The sequence below is a fragment of the Chamaea fasciata genome, unplaced genomic scaffold (genome assembly GCF_029207755.1).
Source record: "Chamaea fasciata isolate MVZ Bird 193981 ecotype frontalis unplaced genomic scaffold, bChaFas1.0.hap1 SCAF_7, whole genome shotgun sequence".
NCBI classification, from domain to species: Eukaryota; Metazoa; Chordata; class Aves; order Passeriformes; family Sylviidae; genus Chamaea; species Chamaea fasciata.
In genome coordinates this window covers 33466886-33480172 of record NW_027094092.1, presented here as the reverse complement: position 1 = coordinate 33480172, position 13287 = coordinate 33466886, and the positions used below count along the sequence as shown (strand labels likewise).

The 13287-nt window shown below is 37.9% G+C and overlaps 1 protein-coding gene across 2 annotated transcripts in view; it reads right to left on the bottom strand.

The window, feature by feature from the left end:
* AQR (aquarius intron-binding spliceosomal factor) overlaps positions 1-12821 on the bottom strand; it is a 49209-nt gene extending 36388 nt beyond the window's left edge. The window contains exons 1-11 of one of the 2 annotated variants that reach the window (XM_066188347.1): positions 12682-12821; positions 11771-11827; positions 10903-10943; positions 9695-9730; positions 8525-8645; positions 7080-7220; positions 5419-5487; positions 4845-4945; positions 4128-4204; positions 2843-2907; positions 839-955 (exon numbers count right to left, since the gene is read on the bottom strand). In XM_066188347.1, the coding sequence (XP_066044444.1) occupies positions 839-955; positions 2843-2907; positions 4128-4204; positions 4845-4945; positions 5419-5487; positions 7080-7220; positions 8525-8645; positions 9695-9730; positions 10903-10943; positions 11771-11827; positions 12682-12777 (921 nt within the window). In that variant the 5' untranslated portion in view covers positions 12778-12821. Of the gene's footprint in view, positions 1-838; positions 956-2842; positions 2908-4127; positions 4205-4844; positions 4946-5418; positions 5488-7079; positions 7221-8524; positions 8646-9694; positions 9731-10902; positions 10944-11770; positions 11828-12681 lie in introns of those variants that run through there. The other variant, XM_066188345.1, reaches the window with a different exon arrangement.
* Between the last annotated feature and the right edge of the window lie 466 nt (positions 12822-13287).

The following is a 13287-nucleotide window of genomic DNA, read 5'->3' as shown; positions in this document are numbered from 1 at the left end:
CAGCTGCAGCGTGGAACTGCGTGAAGTCAAAATGAACAAGAGAAGAATGCAGTGGTGACAACTTCTGCTATGTGTAAAGCATGCCAGGAGTAGCAATGCTTTCTAGCTTGTACTTTTAAGAACTTCTCAAAAACAGAAGCAGAAATATTACTCTGCTCTTGTGAGACCTCACCTGGAGTAGTGAGTGTGTCCAGCTCTGGGCTCTCCAACAAAAAAAACCCCCATGGACTTGTTAGAAAACGTCCAGAGGAGTTTACCATAGGGCTGAAGCACCTCCTCTGTAACAACAGGCTGAGAGTTAAGACTGTTCAGCCTGAAGAAGATAAGGATCCAGGGAGACCCTATAGCTCCCTTTGTATAACTTAAAGGGAGCTACAAGGAGGATGGAGAAGGACTTTTCAGAGGACATGTAGTGATAGGACAAGAGGGAATGGCCTTAAACTGAAGGAGGGCAGGTTTAGATATTAGGATAAAACCTTTTACATTGAAGATGGTGAGGCACTGGAACTGGTTGCCCACAGAGGCTCTGGATGCCCCATCCCTAGAGGTGTTCTTGACCAGGCTAGATGGGACTCTGAGTAATCTGATCTAGTGGAAGGTGTCCCTGTCCATGGCAGAGGGGTTGGAAGTGGATGATCTTAAAGGTCTGTTCCAACCCAAGCCATCCTGTGACTTCATGAAATAGAAGAGAAGAACTACTGTGTGAAAGATTCAAATAAACATGTAGTTTGCATCCAAACAAAAGCCTATCCTTAATAAAAAAATAAAAATCAAAACAACTGCAGCATTCAGAAACAAAGGGAACAAGAAAGTTCTTTCCAGGAACTTTGTATCTCACCTGGCAGAAGAGATGACCCTCTTTCTCTCTTTTAGCAAGACTAGACAGGTAACAGTGAACAACAAGATGAGAGTCATCCAGCACTGTATTAAACCAGCGTCGTGTGGGAAGCAAAGCCTGTGGTAAGTAACATCATGTTAATACAAATAACTCTTTAAACATAAGAACTCCTGGCTTCTCTGAATTTTCCACTTCAAGAAGGCATATTAAGATAGACTTCTGCAGCTATTTGCATATCTAATACCCTCAGAGAGGTAATAAAGCAGCATTTATGTATGCCAAGACATGGGGTTTATGCAGGTAAGTTGCTATGAACACAGTCTTTTATGTAATAGGGAGCATGGCAGGAACTTGCCATTAGTGAGAATTCATCCTGCCAGTAAAAAAGTAAATTAAATAAAGCAATTGTTTAACTAATAAATATCTACATAATGATTGTGTGCTACAAATGATATGACAAACTGCTTCAGCATTGTTTTAAATGTCTGTTTTCTACACTAATTTAATGTATTTTAAGCTTGTCTTCCTTAAAATTGCCAACTCTTTCTTCTAAATACGATATGGTATTTCTTTGCAAAATACTGAAGTATTTTTCAAATCTTCAATAACAACAAAATAGAGATCTTTTCTTTTCAATGTAAATAGGTAAAGCTGCTATATGTAGCAACTGCTGAACAGCATACAGTAAAATATCACAACAGTTTAAGAGAAAAATTAGCTGCTCTCTACAGATTGAATTTAGAATGCCAAAAAAGCATCAGCATGGTGTTTAGAACTAAGACGAAGAAAATAAAAGAATCTGTAGTAAAAAATGTTGATTGCTCTGCACAATAATTACAAAAACAAATTCACCAAACCGTAAGAACTCTCCATTGAATCATTACATTCAAATTACCACATCACTAGTTTTGATGGCAGTGTATGCACTGTAATATGAAACAGTAATATTCTGAAAAAGGCTTTAACACATGTAAAAAGAGCCCATTAACACAGTACATGCTACAAAGGCAAAAAGACTTGGATTTACTGCTAATTTCTCCTTTGGTTGTTCCAGTCACTTAAACAGGCTTTATAACCCGTCTGAATTCTAATCTTCCTGTAATACCTAGAGAGAGCCAATATTAAATGTGCTGCTTCTAAGCATTTTAAGTCAGACTTCAGTTCACCTTCCAACATATTTTCTCTTACCAGAGTATATTACATACATAAGACTACGAGCTCTAATTTAAATTACTCAATCTACTGCAACTACAAGCACAGACTACCTCAGTGATTTATCAGAGTCAGCCTGCAGAAATTCACCACAAAGCCATTTTAAAGTTCCCTGTGATACTGCTTCAGAAGCTCTGTTTTATTTCACAATGCCATCTGAAGTTACTCAAAATAATTACTCATGCAAGAAATTGTAAATGAATGCCTCTACTTTTAATACTGGTACTGGGGTGCTTAAAATTGTCTCACTTCCTCAGTATCTGCTGAAAAGTTTCAAAAAACCTTGCTCCACGCCTTATTACTCTAACAAACTGCTGTTCACCAGACCTGGTACTTCTAAACAATGAACTCTAGTCAAACAGGAATAGTTTGCATTTCAGACTACTGCTGCTTTCTGGGATTTAACCCAACACCACAAATGTGACTTTAAGTGACCTGTTATGCACTGGGAAGAATAATTCTGAATTATGCCTACCAGATAAAACCATCACACATTTTCAGAAATTGCCAGTATTATTACCACTATTCCAATTAAATCTTCTCCACTGAGCACTTTAGGATCCTAGCTTAGTCTAAGAATTCAACTGGCTTATCAACATTGCTGGTCAGTTCCCAATATGGATGCAATGCTACAACCCCTTATTTACAGATGGAAAATTACTATTAAACAACCATACACACAGCTGTGTCATAATCACCTCCTACTTGCAATAAGGCTGTAATAATTACTTTATGCACTTAAACCCTAGAAAAGTACACTTGGAAACCGGCTGAAGTAATTTAGAAACTTACCTCAAGGTCTAGCATGAGTTCAATAAACCTCTCACAATAATGAACTTTGTCCATAGAAATAGGGCCTAGATTAAAAAAAAAAAAAAAGTTTAAATTGATCCACATCACAACATATTTACACTTGAACAATTCCTTAAAATATCAACAAATGCTACAAATATTAATTTTATTCTTGTAAAAAGCTAATTAAAACATTATCCTCTTTTTAAAACAATCCTTTCTTATGTTAAAAATTCTTCCGGCTAGCAATGAGAGTAACAGAACCAGAATTTCAGGAGTGATTTCATCAGCTTTGAAAAACCTTGAATGTAACATGAAAAAATGCTCAGTTGCATGAGATATCACTTGTCCATTATGTTTGTTAAGAACTTTTAATGCCAAGTACTCAAAAATGCATTTTTAAAAGCTGCAAAAAAGATTTGTGCAAAAGGCCTTGACCATGTTCAAAGGTACCCAGTGGTGACTACTAAGGGGCCTGTCAAAAACACACCCAGTCTCCTTTAATGAGTTTCTAATTCTTACGGCCTCCAAAGAACTGTTAAAGTAAATCTTCCTAAAACAGGTCTAGCATAATAAGGAAAACAGAGGGGACAAGTATCCTTTCTGATGAAGCCACATTACAAAACTTAGAAAAATTACCCTCACAGCTCAGGTAAGAGCTGAAACTTGCTAAGAGTTTAGGAGTAAAAGCAAAACTCTGGGAACTGATTTCACCCAAATTGCGCTGTGCTTAGAGCATAATAACCCTTTTCTGTTAAAAGGCTAACACCTTCTTCTACAAACATTTTTCCTTTCTAAATCAGGCAAGGAGATAATTTTGCTTGTCACAATGACTCAAGAGCAGTCAAATCTTACAGAACTTCACTTCACTTAGGCTTTTGTTCTTACTGTAAATCAACAGTATGAACAGACAGAGTCTTATGATATCCATTTATACCACCTATTTAACAAGGCACCTAAGTATGTACGAAATACTTTAATGCTTGAAGGCTTTAAAGCACACAATAAAGAATATCAGTTCCAGAAACTCTGTTTTTTACTAAGTACATACTGAACAGAAGGAGGTCTAAAGTAGTTTTTGCTGCTTCATTTTTAAAGTATATACAGATTTCAATACTGATTTTGATATGAAATCCATGCAGACAGGCATGGATTCCACTACACGCCCTACCTGAAAAAGGTCACCAACCTCAGGCTGATATCCTAAGGACTAGTTGCTTCAGAAACATGAAAAGATTTTCACACAGATTACCAGATAACAAGGTAACATAAGAACCACAGTTACCTGAGACAGGTATTGACTTCAGAACTGAAATGAATTTCTGAATGAGCTGGGAAAGAAATCTTCTCTCTCGATATGCTCTAAAATTGGACAAATGACAAAAGAATTAATACTCCTTAAGTGCAAACTAGAAGTATGTTGTAGCTTCCACTAATACAAAGTTAGCTGCTTCAAAATTCATATATGGTAGTAGGTTGCTTTGAAACACACCTAAACAGTTTAGATGGTAACTTTTCTCTCTGCATTTAGGCAGACCGACTAGCATCCTACATTTTTAGGCACAGAAACTAATTAACATGCTTCTTACTGTGTCAAGAAGTAAGTCTCCTCCTACACCTTACCACATTGCAACACAAAGGCATTAGAACATTTAATTTTGGTGAGATAGATTTATTGAAATACTTGCATAAGCCATATGCCTAAGAGCTAAACATTTTTTAAAGGTCATGAAAAAAAGTGAGTTGCTACATGAATACTCTTTTATGCTTTCATCCTCTAGTTTTAAGATTTGATATCACAAATTCACTGAACAAATAAAGTATAAAGTTCTATAGGAGTATTTTGCATGAAGACTACTGAAAAACAGAACAGCTTCCAGAAGGCCACACATGATCAATCTTCACTTGCCACAGGTTTTCAAAAAATATCTTTTTCATTGAAACTATTTATTTTAGCTGAAGCACAGTGAATGCATTAAGGAAAAAAGGGTTCTGTACATACTGTGTTCTTGACTCTTCATCCATTTTTGCATCATTTTTTTTAATTAGATTCCAGAATTTTCTTAGTTTTGGTGTCTTTTTCAACTCTTGTTCCAGTCGATTCTGAAATGTTAAAATGATATTCAGTCACCAAGGAACCTTGTTTTCATGAGATACAAATACAGTCCAGTCTTTTTATTAAAAAAGAAAAAATAGATAACAAATTGAAATCTAGAGCTGTCTCTGGCTATTCTCACTAAGTATCACTGTAAAACAAAAATGTAATAATGCTAGAGAGTCCAGCCCTGACTAGACGTCAACACCATCGTCTCCCTGTGACCTCATGGCCTTGTCTATACATTATAGCTTAAGGAAGATATAAACAACAAAGCTCAGTTTTCTGAAAAATTACATGAAAACATTATTACATGGAAATTTGCAACAAACAAGAAAGAATTTAGCAAAGCACACAAAAATATAATTCCATAGCAATGCTGTAAATATTAGAGTTCCTTAACAGTATTCCATGAGAGTTTACTTAACAGGACTTGGATAATGCCTAGAAAACTTCTGCCAGTTAACAGCGTGATGCTTACAGGTTGTAGAGCCATCCACATCGGTAAGGAAATGAGCTGCTGCACCTGACCTCTGATCAAATCCACTTCCTGTTAGAAAGTTACAGATGACAAAATTTTTTAAAACATTCCTATGTTTTCTGATATGTCTGTCTTACAAAATACATCGATGTACATTACCACCTGACAAAAATATTTATATTGTTCTATTAGATTTAACAATTCCTTAACAGGAAACTGCATTGTAACCCTACCCACTGACACCTCTGTATTTTAGGTTCTTTTCATGGAGTCAGTCAGTTCTTAGTATTTCACCAGGGGCCCCATCCATGCAAGTATTTTTAGCACAAAAGCATTCGAGAACAGATGTTCCTTCTTCAGTCATTTCTTATTCTTGAACTCACCTACCATGCTTTCTCTACTAGTTTTTAAGCTGTTCTCTGTCTCCTGAAGCCCTTAATTTATCAAGTTTCTCTCACTTCTTCTATACTCTTCCCATCGTCTGAAACAAATCATTTTCTCCATGTCAGTTCAAATGTGCTCCCTCCAAGGATACCTGTGATCTGGATCCACAAAGTTTTCCTTCTTTCCTGAACTACTGAAGAATTGCAATAAACATCTTAAGTATGTCTTCATGGACAAATACTCCGTTCCCAGCATTCTGAAACTTCAGATTTTTCAGAGTTTTAACTCTACTCTGACTATTCCATTCTGCCTCTCACAAAGAAGGGCAGCTTCTAATAACAGTGTGCTTTCACAGGCACATGTTCACCAGCTTCCCTATCATATTGTATTAGAAATGTGCTCTACAAGGATTCTGTAGTCACCACCAAACTATTTAAAATGAAGATGCATTGTACCATGGCCACTACAGAGAAATACTGTCTCAATAAACGATATATATAAAGTTCAAGATGGTTACTGGCTTCCAAAGTCATTCCTAATCCCAAAATCAAATAACACCCTTCCTATGTTGTTTTGTCTGAGAGACCATTTTGTTATTTGTGCAGACCCTGACTTTGAATAATACACCCCATGTGCAATGTAAGTAAGGAAAAAGTGCAATAGCAAGAGAGGTTAGAGAGCACTGCCTCATATAATAGGTAATTGCAAATTGCCCTTCCTGCTTGCTGTTTAGGATCATTAACTCTGTTGTAACTACAGATTGAGAACATAGATTGGTTTAATGCTTTCTTAAAACTAACTCAGGAGAACTGCAGATAAATATCATATCTAAACCTGGTTTCACAAGTGAAAAAAGCCTCACTGTCTTTCTCAATAGTTATTGGAAATAATTTTTGTGCTATTTCCTAGGGAAACTAAAAAGAGCACAGTAGTAACTAATCTGTCTTAAATGTAAAGCACCTTTACAAATATAAATACATAAATTTAAAAGTACCATTTTTAATACAAGAATTTATATTAAATCCTATCTTTTAATTGTCTAACTGCCAATCCTCCAGTTTCAAGTCTCATCTATGACATTGTGTCAGAGAAAAGCAGATATGATGAGATAGACAGAGCAAGAGTCAAAACAGAGGGTAGAAGCCCTCTGGTACAGTGTTTTCCTTAAATGGGAATTTTGCTTCATTTGCCTTGTAAGAAGAAATTGCTCAAACTAAACTGGAATTAACACAGAACAGCATAAACACACTGGAAATACTTAGTTACTTTTAACATACCAAACTATTGAAGCAGTGATCAAGGAAAAGCAGCAGGACTGTCTGTTCATGCAGAGAGTACTCACTCTCATCTTCAACCAGCGATGCCTCCAGTATGCGTTTGAAAAAAAAAGGAAAATGTTCTGGCCTTTTTTTGAATGTCTAGGAATAGAAGAGGAAGGTAATTTTGAGTCAGGTTGGTCCAAATAATTTGCATCTTTATTCACATAACATAGCTTAAGTTTTCTAAAGCCATTTAAATCTATAAAAGAATGGATTAGTTTTTCTCATTTACATTTATTCTGATCAGGCAGCACAAGCAAAACAGACTAATGATATCCTCCTGACAAGGGATCCTCTCCCTATACACTAACAGGTGATGCACTGGACAAACTAAACAAGAAGCACAGGTGAAGTCTTGTGGGGATGTTCACCTGGTGACTGCACAGAAATACTCTAAATTCTCCCAGGTAGAAGATAAATGGTAGGTTTTTGGCCAAAGCTATGGCAGCTCTAAGTGACGTGCAAAAAGTGAGCAAGTAAAAACCACCAGAGATGAATTATAGTCCTGGAACTCCCATTCCGCCACCTGAGTAGGAAAAAGATAAACTGAATAATCACCAAGATAAAACAGTTCCTTTACAAGGACAGTCATGTACCAAACAAATTTAACTAAGCTGTTTGGAACGTTACCCTTACCTGTCGTTTTACTTCTAGCACATATGCCAGAAGAAAAGCACACAGGCAACATATGAGCAAGTTATTAATCCTTTGTGCTTGGCCAGCACTCAAGTAAAGGCACACATACTGAAGTAAGTGTGCTTCTGAAATAATGCCTGCATAAAATGTGTGTCTAGGCTTCTGTTGTTGAGATAGCCTGTAAAACCTGGATTGTTTGTAGAAACTTTAAATAACTTCTAAACCTAGTATTACCCAAAAATCCCCAAAACAAAAAGCCCAAAAAAAGACCCAAATGAACAAACAATATACACAAAAGGAAGAGTAAGACATTATTTTTGTATAAAGCAAAAAAGGTAGAAACCAATATTCACATTTGAAGCAAAACATTATTGGATAATACATTTGACTTCCAGTGGTGCCTTCTTGTATATACAGACACATTAATCCTACTTTTTCTTTCAATATCAGTGCAAGAACTTCTCTGTAAGTACCCAACCTCTGCCAGGTGCCAAAAAAGCAAATGCTGGTGATAATGTTCGGCAACCTCACAGCAAAACCAAGGACTTTAACACCAGAAGGAATCAAGTAATTTTTCACCTGTCCATTCCTTTCTCCAAAAAAGAACACAAACTTTAAACTTTAAAACACCATATGAGATATTCTAGCTGAGGCACCATTTCCTTTTAACACAAGCTCTTCTACCTTCTGTCACTGTAAGTGAGCACACCATAAAAGCTGCAACTTGCAGAACAAAGTCAATTCTAGCTGCAATTGAAATCAGTTACCTCCCACGCAGGGACATTCTCTCTGAACTTCTCATTCACCATACAGCAGATTGACATTAAATATGCCTTACTGGACACCTCTGGAGAATAATTCATCCATAGGTAATTTTCAAGGTACTGACTGTGAAGAGATAAAGAGTATTTCATTAGTTACAACCACCCACATAATCTGTCACTCATTTAAAAAAGCAGTTATCCACAAGGATTTTTTTTTCCTCCTTCCCCTGAAAGCTATCTTCATAGTTTGTGAGTAGCTCCTCAAGTCACCTCTCATCTAAGTCACCGAAGCAAAACTTGTTAGACTCAATAACTGATGACTTTAACAACGTTCACAGAAAGGACAGGAATCTCTAACCCTGTGCTACTGCTGACATAAAAATTCCAGAAGTCCGTTGCATGCCATTTGTTAGTGCCAAACCCTTAATCATAATTTATATTTTCTGTTCTGCACTTTTTCTAATTAAGATGCAAAAAAAACGAGGGAAGTTTGTCCTTTTGTAGTTACTGGTACTAACTTATGGACTCAAGCCTTTTTGACACAAAGAATTCACCTCAAACAAAAAAATCTCATATATTTTCTTCAGATTTGAGAGATAAAAGAGCAAAATAGAACATAAAATATTGGGGGTTTAAGTACATATTGCAAATATTAATTTTATATCCTTTTAGACATACTCTGTAAGTTCTTCCAGGAAAGTCTGGAAGACTTTCTGAAAGAAAGACTGAAACTATTGTTTAAAGAGATTTCCATTCTTTTTCGAGAGAGTAAAATGTTAATGATGCTGCTGCAACACAATTAATTTTTAACCTCATAGTAAAAGACATAATCCAAAAACTTCTCTAATTACAGTGAGTTCTGATTTAAGGCTTAATGACACATTCCAAATGACAGAACTAAGTTTTCCACTTATTTCATTCATACTCTTTCTTGGTGCTCCACTTACACTAGAAATTGAGACAAGACACTCTGAGGTGTTACTTACATTTACAGAATTATTTCCTCTTTAAATTACGCACTCTTCACCCAATTTTCCTGAGTACACAATTCACGGCCTTACAAAGTATGAACAAATACACTGCCTTTAAACTGTCTTACTGCCCTGCATTTGCTTCTCACCTTTACAGGTTCATATGAAAAAATAACTCCAAATTTCCCTCCCATCAGCTTACCTGAATTCAAGAAGCATTATCTTCCTAATCGCAAACCTAAAAAGGAAAAATTAATCAATTAACACAGGAAAGAAGGCCTCCCACACACAGCTGCATGGAAAATGGCTGCATTTTCCCTTATTTCATTATATAAGGAAACTTGTAGAAACACTCAGGAATTATTTCTGCCCTGACATTCCCATGCAATAGCAACTACTTGAATGCAGAAAGAACTGCTCTAATGCTGCAGAAACTGAAGTTCATAGAGATTCATTAAGCAATTTAATTCACATTTTAAAGAAATTTACGTAGGTCTTTAAACATGAAGACACCACTTCCAATAGCCTTGATGATATAAACTGCTAGCAGCTGAGAGTGTCTCCTGGAAAACTACGATTATGTATTTAATCTGTTCATAATGGTATTTTTTCTTAGTGACTGGAAGTGGAAGTTTGCTTTGATTCCATATGACAAATTCTTAGATTGCTTTCATACAGGAATAATACAGAGAATTTTCTGCAGAGCTCAATCTTCTCCAAAAAGCTCCAGCAACAGTTACACCTCTTTTTTTGCACAGAGAGCTGCAGAATGCAGTGTATCTTGCATTTGTCTCCCCCATCTAACAGTACAATTCACTGAAACCAGACTTTCCCTTCATGAATCTGGTAACAGCAGCCAGAACCCAGAAGGAAGCTAGAGGCAGTGCACTCTGCAACAGTTTCTTTTCCTTTACATCCCTTAGCAACATAAGAAGAGATCAGCCTTCTATAACCACCACAACCAAACCAACATAAAAGGCTACCAGGTAAAGGGTCTGAATTAACTCCAACCATCACATTCAAGGTTTAAGGGCTTAGGAACTCTCTTGTTACCACATTCAGACTTTGAAATACCATAATGATTAAACTACTTAAATGCACTTCTAATTTTCATCTGCTTTCAACATATATTTTCGTATTATATTTTTGTATAAAGCAAAAAAGGTGGAAACCAATATTCACATGTTTGAAGCAAGACATTATTGGATAATATGTTAGACTTCCAGTGGTGCCTTCTTGTATATACAGATATATAAATCCTGCTTTTTCTTTCAATATCAGAGCAAGAACTGCTCTGTAAATACCCAACCTCTAGCAAGTTCCAAATTATTCTATCAAACATTAGAAACAACTCCAATGTGGATAATGTTGGAATGGTAGTAAATAAGAGAAAGCAACTAGTGTACTTACTTCGACCTGACAATTTCTTTTGTATATACATCTTCAATGACCTATGGAAAAAAAATTTAAGAGAATTTTACATACCCACTAATATGATTCAAAATGCATTAAGACATTTTACTCTGAATTAGTTACTCTCTGCTTACTGCTATTAAAATACTTTCAATAAATGTTTCCAACAAGAATGAAAGAATCTGTGCTATAAGTTAGTTCCAACAGGAACACTTTGACATCACACAACACAGAGATGCAGTTCAGCTGTTTAAGTACATCCTAACACTCTACAGTTTTAACAATCACAGACAAATTCTATCACAAATACTACAAAATAAACTCAGGCTAAACAGGGAGATTTAGGCAAACATGCGCAAAAGAAAAGAAACTTAACATTTAAGTACCCTGCAGTACACGAAATCAAACACACCACGCCAAATTTTAAACATTCAAAATGCACATTTCCACCAAAACAGCAATAAAGTTGTCTGATGGAAACTCACTGACGAGCCTTTGAGAAAGAACACAGTCAGAAGTACCTTCATCTTTCATCCCTGTTTGACTTCTAAAAGTAGAACCAACTCAAGCATCTTTTAACCTCAAAAGAGATGCTCAATAGTCTTCTGCCCGCATAAATTCTTGGCCAAAATAAACTGAATAGCATACAAAATAACTGCATGCTACAGCACACCTTCCTAACAGTGCCTATATTTACAAACTACAAATACATAACAAATTACAGTGTCTCAAGCAACAGCTGATGTTCCAAGCAGTCTCCTACAGTCTCATATAAAATAAGCATCACTAAATATTGGCACATCATGGAATGGTTGATCCTCATTCTTTTACACTCCCCCAATAAAATTCCAGTAGAAGTAACTACCTTTACATCAAAAGACAATGTTTTCTTCACATGTGGAGCCCAGTATTTATTTGCTAACTGCACAAAGAAAAAAAAAAAAAAAGAAAAAGAAAGGTTAAATACATACATTTTCATGTCAATGATACAACATCTCTACAACATATCCCATCCTCAAACTTCATTTCACTAATTAATGCTTACTTTCAGCATATGCTAACTACAAGTAACAAAATTATGTTTTCTAACAGCAATGTTTATTAACCATTTAAGGCTTTTATGCCGAAACCTCTTTCAACAGAAATACAGTTATCTGGAAAAAATTCAGATGCATAGATTGCTATCTAACAAACATTTTCTATTCTTAAGTTACTTCTAACAAATCCATCAAAAATAAACTAAGCTCTTTCAGGGACTATAAATCCCAAAAGGCAAGTGATTACTCTTCCTTGAGGAACCTGACAAGTAACGAGAGGTTATATACAAAAGTTTAGGCACTTTACGGCTCTTTGCTGCAGCCATCACCAGGACTCCTGAGCCACGATGACAAGAGCTTCCTATGCAACTTCACTCAAGCTTCTTTAAGCTCTGGAAGAGGAAGCAGAGTAGATTCCCAAGAAAAAAGACGACTTGTAGAAAATCGCTTAGAACTTACACCAACAGGGAGCTCTCGGCAGTTTTCCACACGTTAAAAGACGCCTTATAGCGACGCACAATGTACTACACTGCTGCGTTTGGTAGCGCTGCTTTGCACATCCCGCTGGTCTGGAAGCGCGGGGGGAACACCCTCTCGGACATGACAGAGGCGAACATCTCCCGGCAATCACGACCAAGCAAGACCCTTTCCCCCATTACCCACGGCCTACAAAGGCTACTTAAAAACACAGGCGCCGTCGCGGCCAGAATGTCCCTTCGAGCCCCAGCTCGGGCCCTACCTGTGTCACGTACTCCGCGTTGATCTGCGACACCGTGGGCGCCACGATCTTCTTCGGCGGGGCCGAGGACGCCGCGGTGGCCGTGGCCGCCGCCATGGTGCCGCCGCTGGAGCCGCCCGGCGCAGGCCTCGGTCTCCCGGCGCCGCCAGCCCGGGCCAGGCCGAGGGAGGGATCTCCGGGCCGGGAGCAGCGGAGCCGGGAGCGCTTCCGGGGCCGGGAGGGCTGGAGCGGCCGCGGGGCGGGCGGGCGGCGGCCGCGCCATCTGCTGCTCCCGCCGCGCCGCTGCAGCTCCCGGCCCGCAACGCCGCTGCCTCCCTGCCGCCGGCCCGAGGTCGGGAGCCGGTGCTGGAAGGCGGAGGGAAAAGGGACGCAGGCTGTCAGCCCCACGGGGTTGCTGCCAAACTCAGTCTTCCAACGCTCAGTGAATCCGCTTAGGGGTACTCCTTCTATTTTATACATCGCTTATGGCGCAGCTTTCTGGCCGTCTAACGTGGGAAAACCACACTTTTTAACAGCCAACAATTGCAGCGACGCCTGAGCGTGGCTGAGCGCTCTATCCCATGTACAGGCCCGTAATTAAGGCCATTTGCTTCGGAGTTGTACAGG